Genomic DNA, 13667 nt, shown 5'->3' with positions numbered 1-13667 from the left:
GAAGATTACTTTCTGTGGGATTGTGAAGATTCTCCCAGCGACGACACTGCCGTTTCCAATGGTGAGTCGTGCAGCAATGAAAGCGAGAATGGCGAGGATTCAGACTTGGGTTAGAGTACTGACGAGAAAAAATAAATGGGCATTGTGCAGTTCATGTGATACTTAATGTACATGTTCATTGCGAAAGTAAGCCTTACTAAACTTTTATTTTTGGTTGTAATTGAGATATCTGTTCTAAGACGTCTGACCTGCAACTTGTTTGAGTTTTCGGTGTTCAAAAAGTTTTTGTGGAAAATTTACCCCGCGTAATGATCGCACCCCGAAATTTGCGTCAGATTTAAAAAAAACAAAAAACAGTGCGATCATTATGCGAGTAAATAAGGTATTTCAAAGTAATATTTGTTTGCTGCCACACAAGGAAATATGATGCCACTGGTTAAGAGCAACATCAGAGATCGAATCAATTTGTGGAACCTATTTGCCTGCGGTCTGCGAGCAAATGTATTACCTTGACACCAAGAACTCGGCGCATCTTCCCAAAATAAATGGCAAAAGTGTCAGAAGCTTTGCATTATTCAGCCTGTGCAATTTTAGTCACTCATTCGTCTATATTAAACACGCGTTTTATATCTAACACCAATTTCGACAGTCATACTGAATGCTACGCCCCAGTCTGTACGGTGTGCTTTGCCTAAGGACACTCTCATCTTCTACAAGCAATTGGTGCGTGATGTTGCATGGTGTTTCCAAGCTACACGTGTGAAGGAAAGACAGGGAACCAGTTTAGTGACAGCCAGTCTGGAGAAGGCGCAGCTGTGTTTGAGGAAACAAGAAAAGGGCGAAGCATGAGAGTGCATGGAGAAACAAGGTGTCATTCCTGCCCAAGTTTGCTCTGTCCCTCCTATTTATCTCATTTGCAGCTGTACGGAGGCTCCTAAATGCAGGATCAGCACGTGAAAGACTAAACGTCGTTTTTTGTGGCGAGTGTTGTGAACAAAGTGCACGCGATGGCTCGAGCTGCTCGTGGTGGCAAACGTGGATTGATCTTGCAACCGAAGACATTTGTGATTGGGAAAAAGCCTCGTCATCGTAATGTTTTATGAACTGCAAGCAGCTTCCGCTCTACTATGGCTTTGACAAGAAAGCATTGAGGACCTGTCAACTTTTCTTTGCTGAATGGCTTCAGGCGCGGAACGGAAAAAGTCAGGCAAGTCAGGTCGCCAAAGTTTGTTTTCCGGTTGTTCAACTGGCCCACCACACCACTTGTGAGCTGCATCACACAGAAGTGAAATGAGATTACGGCCATTGAACTAGGGCATATTAAGGTTGGCTACAAGCGGCACATTGTTCAGCAGCTCCCAAGTAACCTCCAAATAGAAATTGATCTGAAGGCTAACCTGCTGGCGGCCATTCAGATGAACAGAGACACACGGAACATGAAGTAGGACACAGTGGTCAACTGTTTACATGGGGAAGGCCTTGCAGTTTCCACAGGCAAACGTCTGGAAGGCTCGGACGAATACGGAAAGTTGCAGCTCCTGCCACTGTAGCCGACTATATCCTAGGCAGCGCAATTCTTGACCCAATATGGGTGCTGTGTAGGCAACTTCCAGTTCAACATGGGGCCAGTGGTTTACGTAATACCAGTACTGGGCTGATGGTTTGTACCACCCAGAATTATGGGCACCCAAGAGGAAGACAATTCTGTCCAAAGCGGATTACTGTGTCCAGAATAAACACATTTGTGCACGACTACTAAGCCGGTGTCAGTGTTCATCCCAATTTGGCGTTGTTGCAGCGAAATAGAGCACCTCGACAGCTTCAATAAAATAGAAACCAGAATTTGAACTTTACTGCCCAGAGAAAAAAAAAGCAGCCCATGATTAGTGATTTCTTCCGTTAAGGGGGGACATGGGTCTTGAGCAAAATTTTCTTAATATTTGTCCTGTCAGAATGAAATTTGCAGGGTTTATGTAAATTCTTGTGCTGGTTTCAAATATGTTGTTATTTTTCTTCTACATAAATTTGCTGAGTAGTTACAGCAACTTTGCTGTTCCAGACTTGCGGGAAGCTTGTAAAAATATCTACTGAAGGGAAATTGCTAAAATGCACATGGATCTGTTCCTGAATGTCTAAGGAACACAATAAAACAAGTTTTGTGCTCCTGCCTTACTACAAGCCAAAGTTATGGAAGTTTTAAGTTTCAGCTTCACAAGTGCAACCACCCCCTTTCTACATCTTCTTATGTTTAAAAATTTTTCACGCAGTTGAGACCTTGTATAATAGCTTTATTGTGTTCCTTTAACACTCACGAGCCAGTAAAAAAAAAATCATTACAATCTAACGAGTAGGAGAGCCACAATGCCACCCGCAAAATAGAAGGGTAGGCAAAATTTTCATTTTGAGAAAAATGGAAAAAACGAATTGCAATGTCAAACACTAATTTAATCAAACAAAAACTGTAGAAATGCAGGCCACTGTGGCCTAGAAGGCTCCTGGACAGTAATCTGCATTGGGTTTGCCCTTCTGCTTTCGTTTTGCTGCAGTCTGAAAAGCTGCAGAGGAAGCACGCTTCCTCTCTGCTCTCAGACATTCACTGGTGCAATGCACACGTTTACAATTTAAAATGGCTATAAACCTCCAGGAATGTAGTCTCTTTGCCCTCCAACGTCCAAGTGTCGCCTCTTTCATTTCGATTTGCAGTTGCAGCACAATCAGTTGTCACTTTTTCGGTTTTTTTTTTTTTTTTTACGTACGTCGTTTTGCTACGTCCTCGCATCAAGACCGCGGTGAGGAACGTTTATTGCGGAAAAGAAATGTAATTTGGAGCTGTTTGCTGCTTCCCAGTGCTCTGCATTGCACTGGAAGCAAGTGAATTCCCTAAGGACTATGAACGAGGTCCGATCGGCGCAAACGCGCAGCGAGCTCTACGAAGACGACGTGTCCCGCAGTTTACGCATTGGAGAATAAGTTTGACGGCGATTCCTTATCCCCGTTCACTTTTTTAAATGCCAATATCGCCGCCATATGTTTTACGCTTCGCCAATCTCGGCAAACTGTTTAGATCTGACAATCGTGAACTCCGCATCGCCAAGCGGACTGTCCGCCGCGCTGCCGTCATCGTTACGAACACAATCCGTCTACCGCTTCGTTGCTGGAGTTGGCGCGAGTTCAAGCTTTTCCTGTTTTCAGCTTATCTTTCTGCTCATCTGCGGCCTGCGTTATCACTGTCGCGGCGGGTGCGACCACTGGCAGTAGCAGTCCCCCGTGCTGGGGAACACGCTAGGCCTACTTCAGGCTCGTACACACGATCGTTCGGCGCACGATTTCCGTCGGCCTGAGCGCGCACAGCCGGGGTGGGGCATCACTTGAGATGATTATTCAACTACTTTTTTCACTTTTTTCACAAATTCTTGCCATGAACGCACCTCGCGGTTCGGAACCAAGCGCGGCCGGCGTCACGTCTCCGCCGTCTCCCCGCGGCTCGGGCGCGCCGAGCAGACGCCGTCAGCCAGCTCCACCAATGCGGAGACGCCTTATCGTCACGTGAACCCCGAAAGCCAATGGGATTGCAAATGCCACGTTTTCTTTTTTGCTATTTTTTATGCGACCAATGGGCGAATGTAAACAGCAGAGGCGGCAATTTGAAGACGAAAGGCGGCTCTTTCGAATGAGACCAAGATGGCTACGGTGCCGCGCACAAAATGGGAGCTACGCCTCGCGGAAAATGGTTGTTTCGGGGGTCGTTTTCGGCCCAAATTTGGGCAACATCGATTATATAAATTGGCATTGTGACTAAAATACCGACCCTAGAGATGAAAAACTTAGCAGATAGGTAGATAAAGGGCTACTGATTTCGCGAATCACATTTTCTAAAAAGTGATTTTTTCGCGATTTTTTGGTCCGCAAGACCCGTGTCCCCCCTTAAGTAAAGTGCATTCTGAAGCAGTGTGCACAGATGTCACAGTTCTTGGATGCTCTGATCGATAAGCCGCCATCTGTCATGGGTGTGAACGGAGTCTAGACTTTTTTTGATCCTCTTGAAATTTGCCATATCAGGGTTCGACTGTACCACTTTAGGCTACTTATGAGAAGCGACCGTCCAGAAAACAATGTGTTATAGCATACAGTCCCACGTTTCAAATAGCCTGCCCTGAGCTGTATCATAAAGAAAGACTGACAGGCGATCATACAATATGACATGATGTTTCGGCGTCAGCAGTAAGGTTTTTTTAAAATTTGCCTTTTAATTATGTTTTTCCGAATTTGCGCCTAGCTAGTGTTGGCGGCACCTCGGGCTGCTGGAAGAGCTGACGATGGGAGCAACATGCAAAGGCAGCCCAAGGAGAGCACCTACTTATCATAGATGACGCCGTCGACACCCTTGCGCTTGAGGCTGGTGATGGTCTCAGCATGGTTGTTGTCCTCACCCCAGCAGAAGAGGATCAGCTTGTGCTCCTTCACAAAACTGATGAGACTCGGTTCACGTAGAAGCTCCTCCGTGTGTACATTGATGCCCTGCAGCAAGGAGGCATACAGCACCTTGGAGAATGGCCATCACCATCATAACCAGCAGCAGTAGCCCAACTACGCCCATTGCCTGACAAAGGCCTCTGCCGTAGTGCTCCAATTAACCTTGCCCTGTGCCAGCTCCCTAACCCCGGACCAATCAGATGGCCCGAGGTTGGGGAGATAGCGCAGACTTCCGATAGCAACGCAAACTCTGAACAGGATCCTGCCTGCGCCTCTGTCACACTGCAGTAGCAACCAGCTTTACTCCACTAGCCGGCTAAGTGGACAGGTGAGACGAAATATGCTCTGCAGCACTGGTGTGTTCTGTTGTTGCTGCCTGTGCGTGCGCGTACATCTGGGTGTGAGTGCGTGCATACACATCAGGAGCTCGGTATACGCATCACTGAATTTTATTTGGTGACGCACTGCATTTTTATGCCACATTCCTGGAACAGCTGCGGGCACCCAGTCTTTAGGTAAAAGCAGCGAGGAAATGTAACAAGCTACTGCAAGTGGACACAACTTTTGCCCAGCATCACCAGTTCCATAATGGCATCACCAGCAAGCATGAAACACACACAAGCTACCCATCCGCACAAGATACAGGCTGTGGAGCCGGATAGCGGGACATTGCTACCTGGCGGTGTGAAAAGGAATGAGATGCTGGCAGTAAACGGGTGGGCAGAGAATTTGACAACTGAAGATGGTCTAGCAACACTGGTCATGCCCTTATCCTGGCAAACTTCCTAGTCTCATCCGTGCACCTAATTTCCTGCCATCCCCCTCATCTGCTATACTCTCTATACTCATCTGCTCTTGGAGTCCTGTCTGTTACACCTGACGATCATTGCCTTTCTTGCCTTTGCATTACATGCCCTGCCCATGCCAGTTTCTTCATTTTGATTTTGGCTAAGATGTCATTAAACTGTGTCCGTTCCCTGACCCACTCAGCTCTCTTCCCAGTTTTTGAACACCAACTATTTTCCTTCCAATAGCTCAATGTGTGGAACCCTGTTTTTAGCCTCCCTACAGGTGCATACCAACAATTACTTAGCTCTTGAGGCATCGTGATTTCAGAGTATTTATTCACTTATTTATTCAAAATACCCATAGACTCCCAGTAGAGGTACTATGTGAAGGGAGCATATGTAGCACAACAAAAACACAGAAAAACGGCTCATGCATCATTATGCAATATGAGAGTGTGTATTGAAAAACAATAGAAAAACAAGTTACAGAATTGCACTTTACACAAAAAATCATATCGATTACAAAGCTACAAATACAAGGTTGGGGAGATTATTTCACAATAAATAATACAGTCGCCGACTTCTTTTTTTTTTTTTTTCGGACTTGACGGGACCTGCGAAATGGCCAGAATAATGGAACAGTCCGAAAAGTCCGTAAACATAAAAAAAAAATATAATAAATCAAGATCACTTCTCTGCAAAAAATCAGCTTTGAAATTCACGAACTTCGTTGCTCTCCATGTTTCATTTATATGCCGATAACAGGGAGTTATAGCACAGTGCGATCTGCAACTGTGATTGGCTTTCGCGCGCTGCCAATGCGCATGCACTCGTATGATTCGATAGAGTGGGCGCACCCGGCAGTGCGCGCGCACTGGCTGGTGCAGACGTGGCAGGTGTGTGCACCGCCGAGAAGCATGCAACTCGCTCAAGGCGGTCATTACGTGCACTGCGGTGCCCCGCAGAAACGGATCATGCTTAAGCTGTAAATGCTATAACCCTCCAGTTAGACTATCTTGGTCAGTTATGCTTTCGTCATGTCCATGTCACTTCACGACAAACTGCAACGCAATCGATCGTGCCGCGAATGAATGCACGCGCCAAGCGAAGCAATAACATTCAGTTTCCATGGTTAACGACGATAGCCAAGACCACGATATGGAACTCTCGGAAAAGGGCGAATGGAACAAGAGCCCCCATGAATCACAAATATCGGTCGTGAAAATGTACACGCTCCTATGGGCTGTGTGATGGTTTCTGAATAAAGTCCGAAATATTGCGCGAGTCCGAATTACTGGAGTCTGAAATATTGGTAAGCTACTGTATTTGAATTATTGAAAGCAATGCTTAAAAGGTGGCTATCAGAGTGTGAAACAGTACAATAAACTAAGAAAACCAAAGGATTACTTGGTCTTTAAGGCCTGCGGCGTCACGAATGGCGGCGATGTGATCAGAAAGATAATTTCAGTAGCCTATGGCTTGAAGCATTGACGAGCTAAAAACCATAGTTGCAGCCAAACAAGTGCCTAACGCTGTGGTGATTATAAAGATGACGAGATGTACAATGTAGCTCAGCAAGTGGAAGGGCAGTGGAATGCTGACTATGAATTATTTTGTGGAACAGACAAAGCAAAGCAGGTTTCCTATGTAAGTTTAGCGCTGGGAGCAACCACAATAACTTTAGGCTAATAAAGCTACATTGTCGATCATATTTTCAGATTATAAAATGTGCTGCACTGTACTAAATACATCCAAGCGATTGTATATGCCGTATATTGCCAATTATAAGTCAACTTTTTTTTTTTTTCAAAAAGTGGCCTTCCGAGATTTCGCGTTGACTTATAATAGGAGTCGACCTATCCACGGAAACGTAAATTCGACCTATACAGGGTCAAAAGTAGTTTCGGCCGAGCGGTGGGCAATATCAAGCGTGTTCATGCACGATTCTGCAATAGTTGTTGGACATTGTATGAAAGTGGGCCGCTAAAAAAAAAGAAAGGAATTTATATAAAGGCATGTCCCAAATTTTTGCTTGCATATGACAAAAACGCTTTGCAGATCAAAATGTGGGCATTCCATGCAAAAACTGCAAATGCCATGGCTCACATCCAATCCAATCCCAAAACCCTGTGCCCAGCCACATGCCCTCAAAAGCGCCTTAGCACATTTTTTTTCATGCCTAGTCACCATTTCTCTGTTTCACATCTCTGGCGTCGGATCATTGACTGTCAGTGGTGCGCGTGGCTTGCACAGCCAACAGATGCCAACATGGCACCACAACTTTGGCAACAGCACAGCGTGGCTTTCGTAGGTACCGACCCCTCTCAGAGAACAACGTCAGAGCAGGGTGGAAGTTGCGATTGGGGAAAGCGAAGAAGCAAGATCTTTGCATGCGCTGCTTCACGCCGTTCCTTTCATGGACCAATGCCCAGACAACACCCTGCCATTGAAGATGCAGTTCGCGACCAAAGGAGCAAGAGCCTGAGTGCTTGCAAAAGTGACACTGAAGCGAAGGCACATGTTTCAACGATGCTTGGTATCGACTGCCAACAGACATAGTTGCGTTTCGACAACCTCCTCGCCTGATGCAAAAGTCTATATTATGCAGTAGCCAGCGAAAAGTCAAATGGTTGAAGTAATGTTAGATGGCAGATCATTAACATAGATCAAACAGTAATGGATGTAAGACACTAGGGGAACAGCTGAGCCCCAATTTTTTTTTTCACTTTTTGCTGCTTTCAATAGGCAAAATCAACAATGGCAGTCATCATGCTTACCACTGGTTGCTTTTTGCCAACGCAACCGAAACCCCTTATTTGCCACAAATGCACCGGCCCAGTGTGCTTGAAGCCATTCCAGGGTCTCCACATTCCTGGTACCTCACCTGTTTCAATCTGTCTCCCCAGTCGGCCAGTGACAACAAATGAAAGTCACAACAAGCGGCGCATTCTCCCTTACCAAGCTTTACCAAACAAAAGGTGCACTAACCAAAATGTGGGTGCACAGGGCAAAGTAAGTGGCCATCTGGATCGTGGAGGTGCGTGTGTCCATGTACGGTGGGTATTTCTCCGTCTGGCCCTGGGTCAGGAAGAGCAGCGGATACTTGTTCTGCTTCAGTCGGATCCTGCATGTGGGAAAGGCCAGTCTCAGCAGTAAATCTCAGCAAATAGCCAAGTTTTAAAGTGCAGCTCTTTGAGTGGTATTGGCCTAGGAGCAAACAGGGGAGCAGCAGAAAATGAAAGAGCATTAATGCAGAGCATAGTAGAGGATGAAAGTATGGTGACAGCAAAGAAAGCTTGAGAAGGAAAGCTAAGGCATGGTCAGAGTAGGCAGATCTATGTGGGCTGATGAACAGACCAAAACTGTGGCAACCAAAAGTTGTCGCAGTTTTTACTTGACCCCACCCACAGTAATGGCAGGCGTCTGCTGCAGACTTTATGGCTGCTCGCTTTTGCCCGCTGCGGCTTGATCAGCAAACGGCTCGTGGATTAGCTAAATGAATGCTTCAAGACCATAAACAAAATCTGGCATCTGCAGTGTGAGCGAGAAGTTCTCCTGAGAATGAGCAGCTGATAACTGCATGCTATCACTCACTTTGTTTAAGCCCGTGTGCAAACATATACTACTCATTCAGATGGCAAAAAAGCATGCTGGTTTCTACTTAATATTTTCTCCTTTTACACTCCAGTTGAAGCATTATGCATTTATACAGTGCGATAACTTTGCAACAAGCGCCGATGAAGCCATATAATTACCCCTAATCGTATCTTCTTTCTTTGATGTGACGAATACTTTATTCTGAATCCCTTTATCCAGAGGTATGTAAAGCTACCCCTAGCATACTATATTAAAACAGTCTTATTTGCGGCCCACAAGTGATGCGGACGAATGCTAGGCAGATTGGGTCACATTGGCCCTTCCCACTTAATGTACCCACGTTCTGTTGTAAAAGAAAAACACCGATTTCAGGTTATTGTAGTCAAACTACACTTGGTGACTACACTTGCACTTGCATTCTCCAAAACTTGTCGATGTGCTCTCAATAAGCACTGAAATGCCAAACATGAATCGCGCAGGCTCGCTAGGCCTACTCGACGTGCTACAAGGGGGCCAGCGTCGACCGATATTTAAGAATTTGCAAAATGGTTCATCACTGGTGAGTGAAGTGCGAACATAACAAATACTACTGCCCTGCTTGATTTTAGTACAAATAAGGCAGACAGAAGCCCAGCTTGTTGGCGTTATATTCTCACCAGCCCACCGATCTGTAGATTATGTCAGTGTCACACTACACTACACGCAGCCGCTCATGCTGGCATCGTCATAAATGCAGTGTGAAAGCTAGACTGATGCGTCAGTCTGGGGGAGGGTGCAGCGGGGCGGGCGGGAGCATAACAGCGCAAAAGAGGCGGAATGTGTCAAGCTCCCTCTGCGGCGACATCAACTGACAAACTGGCTGAGCAGAAGCATGCCACCAGTGACGAGTCCAAGACTGCCACCGTTTGGCACTGTGTGCTCCGATTGCGATCGCCCATGGTTCAACCATTCAAATGCCTCTAACAGCTGTGCTCGTATTTCACACTCCTGAGTACTGTAATTGTCGGCCAATATTTTCATGCTCTGCAACAGACTATAGCAACACACTCTTTTCACTGCTTATCCTAAAACCTTTTTGTGACAAAATTTGATTATCCTGAAATCTTTCCAATGGAGACTCAGAAAGTTGTCTCTATGGCATCAGAACAGCCTTGCCGTGAACCATGTCACGAAGTAACAACTAAGTCTGCACAAGATGGGAATGGTGCCTGAGCCACACTGGTTATGTTGGCAGTTCTTGCCACAATTGTGCATCCTTTTTCAGCCACATTTATTCAGCTATCTAGCTGCTGAGCAGAATAATTTTTTTAATACAATGTAGAAGGGGGGGAGAGGGGGGTCATTCATAAGAAACAATATTTCTAACTGTAATACATTGTGAAATTCTCAAGACCTAAGACACCAAATTTTTTATCCATGCTTTCTCTTGGGACTCATGTGCCCAAAACTGCTAAACAAGTTATAACCATTTGCTTCTCTTTTGCCGTCTCAGTTTTAACAGCAAAACATGGCTATGACACCAATGTTCCAGTTAGGTCACATGAGGCGAGAAAAGGCATGCAACATAATCACTGCTTTTTCATTCGCTTCCATTCCAGTCTACGAGGTAGGCTGGCTTAACCACTATATAAATTACTGGCACAAATCAGCGACTACCGCACTATTTTTTTTGTTAAAGAACTTGGCGGGACCAGAAAAATTTTGTCTCAACAAAAGTACTCCTAAAAAAGTAAGCAAGTATGCAAAATGTGTCCAAATATGTGTTGTATTTCAAAACAGTGAATAAAATAATAGACATATGCAAATAGTGCATTTACAGTTTGAAACAAATATTTTGCAACTAGAAATCTAGCAGTGAAACAAAAACAGAGAGAGGCAGTTTATTCACACCTGCTGAAAGATATTTGCAGAATTAACTAAGGCAACTGAAATAAAAAATGAAACAATCAAATATCTTGAAAGTCAGATAAGTGATATCAAAGAGCAGGAAACCAATGTCACCTAAGCATCTCAGTACCAAGCCCTTACCATGTGAGTCTCTATATGCTACTGATTTCAAATATAAAAGGGCCCTGCAAATTTTTTTAGACTCATTGATCATCCAAACTTGCACAACATTGAATCACATATCCTACAGAATTTAGTGTGCAAGTCTGATAGAAATTTCAAATGTGTTGCATCTAAGCTCGCTATTCTCTGCCACCTACCTGGTTTGTGTTGCAGACAGTCGCACGACCGAACTAACAGTGCATTATCGCACTTTCGTACGAGAGAATCGTTCGTTATGAGAAAGTTGAAAGCTGTCAGCGAACACCCTGCGCATGCCACGCCCGAAGCTCGCGTAGACCAACCTAGCAATGCTTTGCTGCAGTGCACTAAGAATAGTTTTGCATAGCGCTGCTCAGGACTGAGGCTCATTATCAACAAGGATTTGTCCGTTCACATGCACTCATTGACGCCATGCTAAACCGTGCAGCCGCCACTGACAGAATTTGGGGCGCAGTGTGTGCCGACATTTATGGCAGTGCAGTAATCTTGCAGCGGTGTCAGAGGCAACGCACTGCTTCGACATCAACTGCTTCTCCCAAAAGCTTATTTTCCTGTATTCTACAACTTCAAAATACTTTAAAAATATCAGACGTTTCCAAAAACTCCTATTTGCTTCAAAGCCTGCACCCAACACTATTACCTGCTTTGATGTTCGAAAAATTTCAAAAGTCGCATGACCCTATAACATAACCCTCCAGGGAGACAGCTTAACCGTGTGTAGAGCATTTTCAGCACTATGCATGAAATGAGGTGACAGATTGAAACCAGCTAGGATTATTTTACTCGAAAAGGCATTTGCCTAATTTTTTTCATTTCTGTTGCCTACGTTGATGCCATGGCCATCATTTGGCTGCTGAAGCCAAAAACCAAGGCATACAAAAGAGCAGAAATCCAGCAATGAATTTAGTATTTGGTAGCTGTAGGCGAACACCACGTGGCAATCCATGCATACTAATGTTTTAAGCAAAAGGTTGGCTGTGTTTTAGCTCTGGTTAACCCTAGTTGAATTGCGAAAGCAAAGGCTGCATGGCTACGCTTGTGGCCAAATGAAGAGTCTGATGCATAAGTTCACTCATCAGTGTTTCGTTGAAAACATCAAATTTCACCGGCGGTTTAGCTGGTAGTGGTAAAGGCGTTTATTGCATCTAAATATCGGGGACACTTAAGCTCCGCCTTTAAGGGTGTGACGCGCTGGCGTAGACTACCACCCGAGGCATAGAGCCCCGCTTTAACCAAGCCGAATGAACGTGCCTTAGTGGCCTACAGGGGTAACGTGAATTCCAGGGTTCTGACAGGCTGATTCTGACATAACCGTCCCATGTGAAATGATAGACCCAAGTTGGCAGCTCCTGCCATTTGCGGCTACGGCATACGAGCATGCGCGACGAGCCGAGCTGGCTGGCATAGAGTTGCTTTCTCAGCAATATTCCAAAGATGGAAATACAGCTTTCACTGCTATCGTGCACGCTGCTAAACTTGCAGCGCTAAAAGGCACAGTGACAGTGGCAGACACGAGTGTGCACAGACACACCGTACACAGAGCCAACCACATGCAGCGCACAGAGTCCTACAGGCTGTCAAACCCAATGCTCACCTGCGTCCCCTGAGCGGTAATTTATCTTACTGCACTCGATCAACAAGCTTTCTAGTATATTGACTTCTACAGCGCAAGCCACCACTGGTATGTGCACCAGCACATTTCCAAGGCAGGGCCACAGACAACAACTTCCATGGACAACATTTGCCCAACTGAGCTTGCAGTAAAAGGTTTGGTTTGGTTTATGGGCTTTATTATTCCTTAAGAGACTCAGGCTATGAGAGACGCCAGGCGGAGGGCTCTGGATAATGTCGACCACCTCGGGTTCTTTAACGTGCGCTGATATCACACAGCACATGGGCGCCTTGGTTTTAGCCTCCATGAAAAAGTGGCCGCCGCGGCCGGGATTCGATCCCGCATCCTTGGGCACAGCAGTCGAGAGCCCTAACCACTGCACCACCATGACGGGGATTGCAGTAAAAAAAAAAAAAAAAGGGAGAGGCACTCCGTAGGATGGAAAACAGCCAATTCACTGCAAAGCAAAGCTGCCAATTATAGCAGCTGCATATCTGGATCAGCTTGAGCATGAAAGCTGCTTCAACGTCTCCGCTCTAGCACCGTACATAATGGCTGCTTCATTGTGGCATGCTACTGCGGCATCCTCTGTGTAAACGAGGTTACCAGCATGCGCTACTACTAGTTCCTCCTCCAAAACTGCATGGGATTACACACTTTTGAAGAACTACTGTACTGCCTCACAATGCACGGCACAAAAGCTCACAGACAGCACAACTACAGTTTTGACCACAAGGGGCAACGTACATGGCGCATATGTCTGGATGGAAGCAGGACAGGATGATGTAGCGCTTGCCACTGTAGTCAAGCAGGGTACGCAGGATTATGTCCACATACTGGTTGATGTCAAAGTTGAGGTCCATCTCCCACGTGCCATCCTGTAAGGACCACCCCAAAAAGAAGGCTTGAAATTGCACTGCTTCAAATTCACACTGCGCAGCACACTGTTCAATGTAGCCGAGCAAGGAGAGGTGTAAACAGCTGCCTGATGGGGAATAATGTTTCTCAATTTACTGACATCTAGATAATATAGAAACTTGTCCAGCGATAACAAAGTGGAAATGGACAAAGCCGGTGCAATTTTGTAGCATTAACCCTTAACTCACGTGCAAAGCCATTGTTCCCATATTAACAGTGATTTTGCATGT

At 45.5% G+C, this 13667-nt stretch overlaps 1 protein-coding gene across 2 annotated transcripts in view; it reads right to left on the bottom strand.

Moving 5' to 3' along the window:
- LOC146183230 (glycerophosphocholine phosphodiesterase GPCPD1-like) overlaps nt 1-13667 on the bottom strand; it is a 97628-nt gene that overhangs the window by 8252 nt on the left and 75709 nt on the right. For both annotated transcript variants that reach the window (XM_084609093.1, XM_084609094.1), the window contains 3 exons: nt 13267-13397; nt 8250-8385; nt 4358-4518 (listed from right to left, as the gene is read on the bottom strand). In XM_084609093.1, coding sequence (XP_084465219.1) covers nt 4358-4518; nt 8250-8385; nt 13267-13397 — 428 coding nt within the window. The remainder of the gene's footprint in view (nt 1-4357; nt 4519-8249; nt 8386-13266; nt 13398-13667) is intronic.

The sequence above is a fragment of the Amblyomma maculatum genome, chromosome 7, assembly GCF_055883805.1.
Source record: "Amblyomma maculatum isolate TAMU_Amacu chromosome 7, ASM5588380v1, whole genome shotgun sequence".
NCBI classification, from domain to species: domain Eukaryota; kingdom Metazoa; phylum Arthropoda; class Arachnida; order Ixodida; family Ixodidae; genus Amblyomma; species Amblyomma maculatum.
The sequence above is the reverse complement of the archived record's forward strand: the minus strand, read 5'-3'. Positions and strand labels throughout refer to the sequence as shown.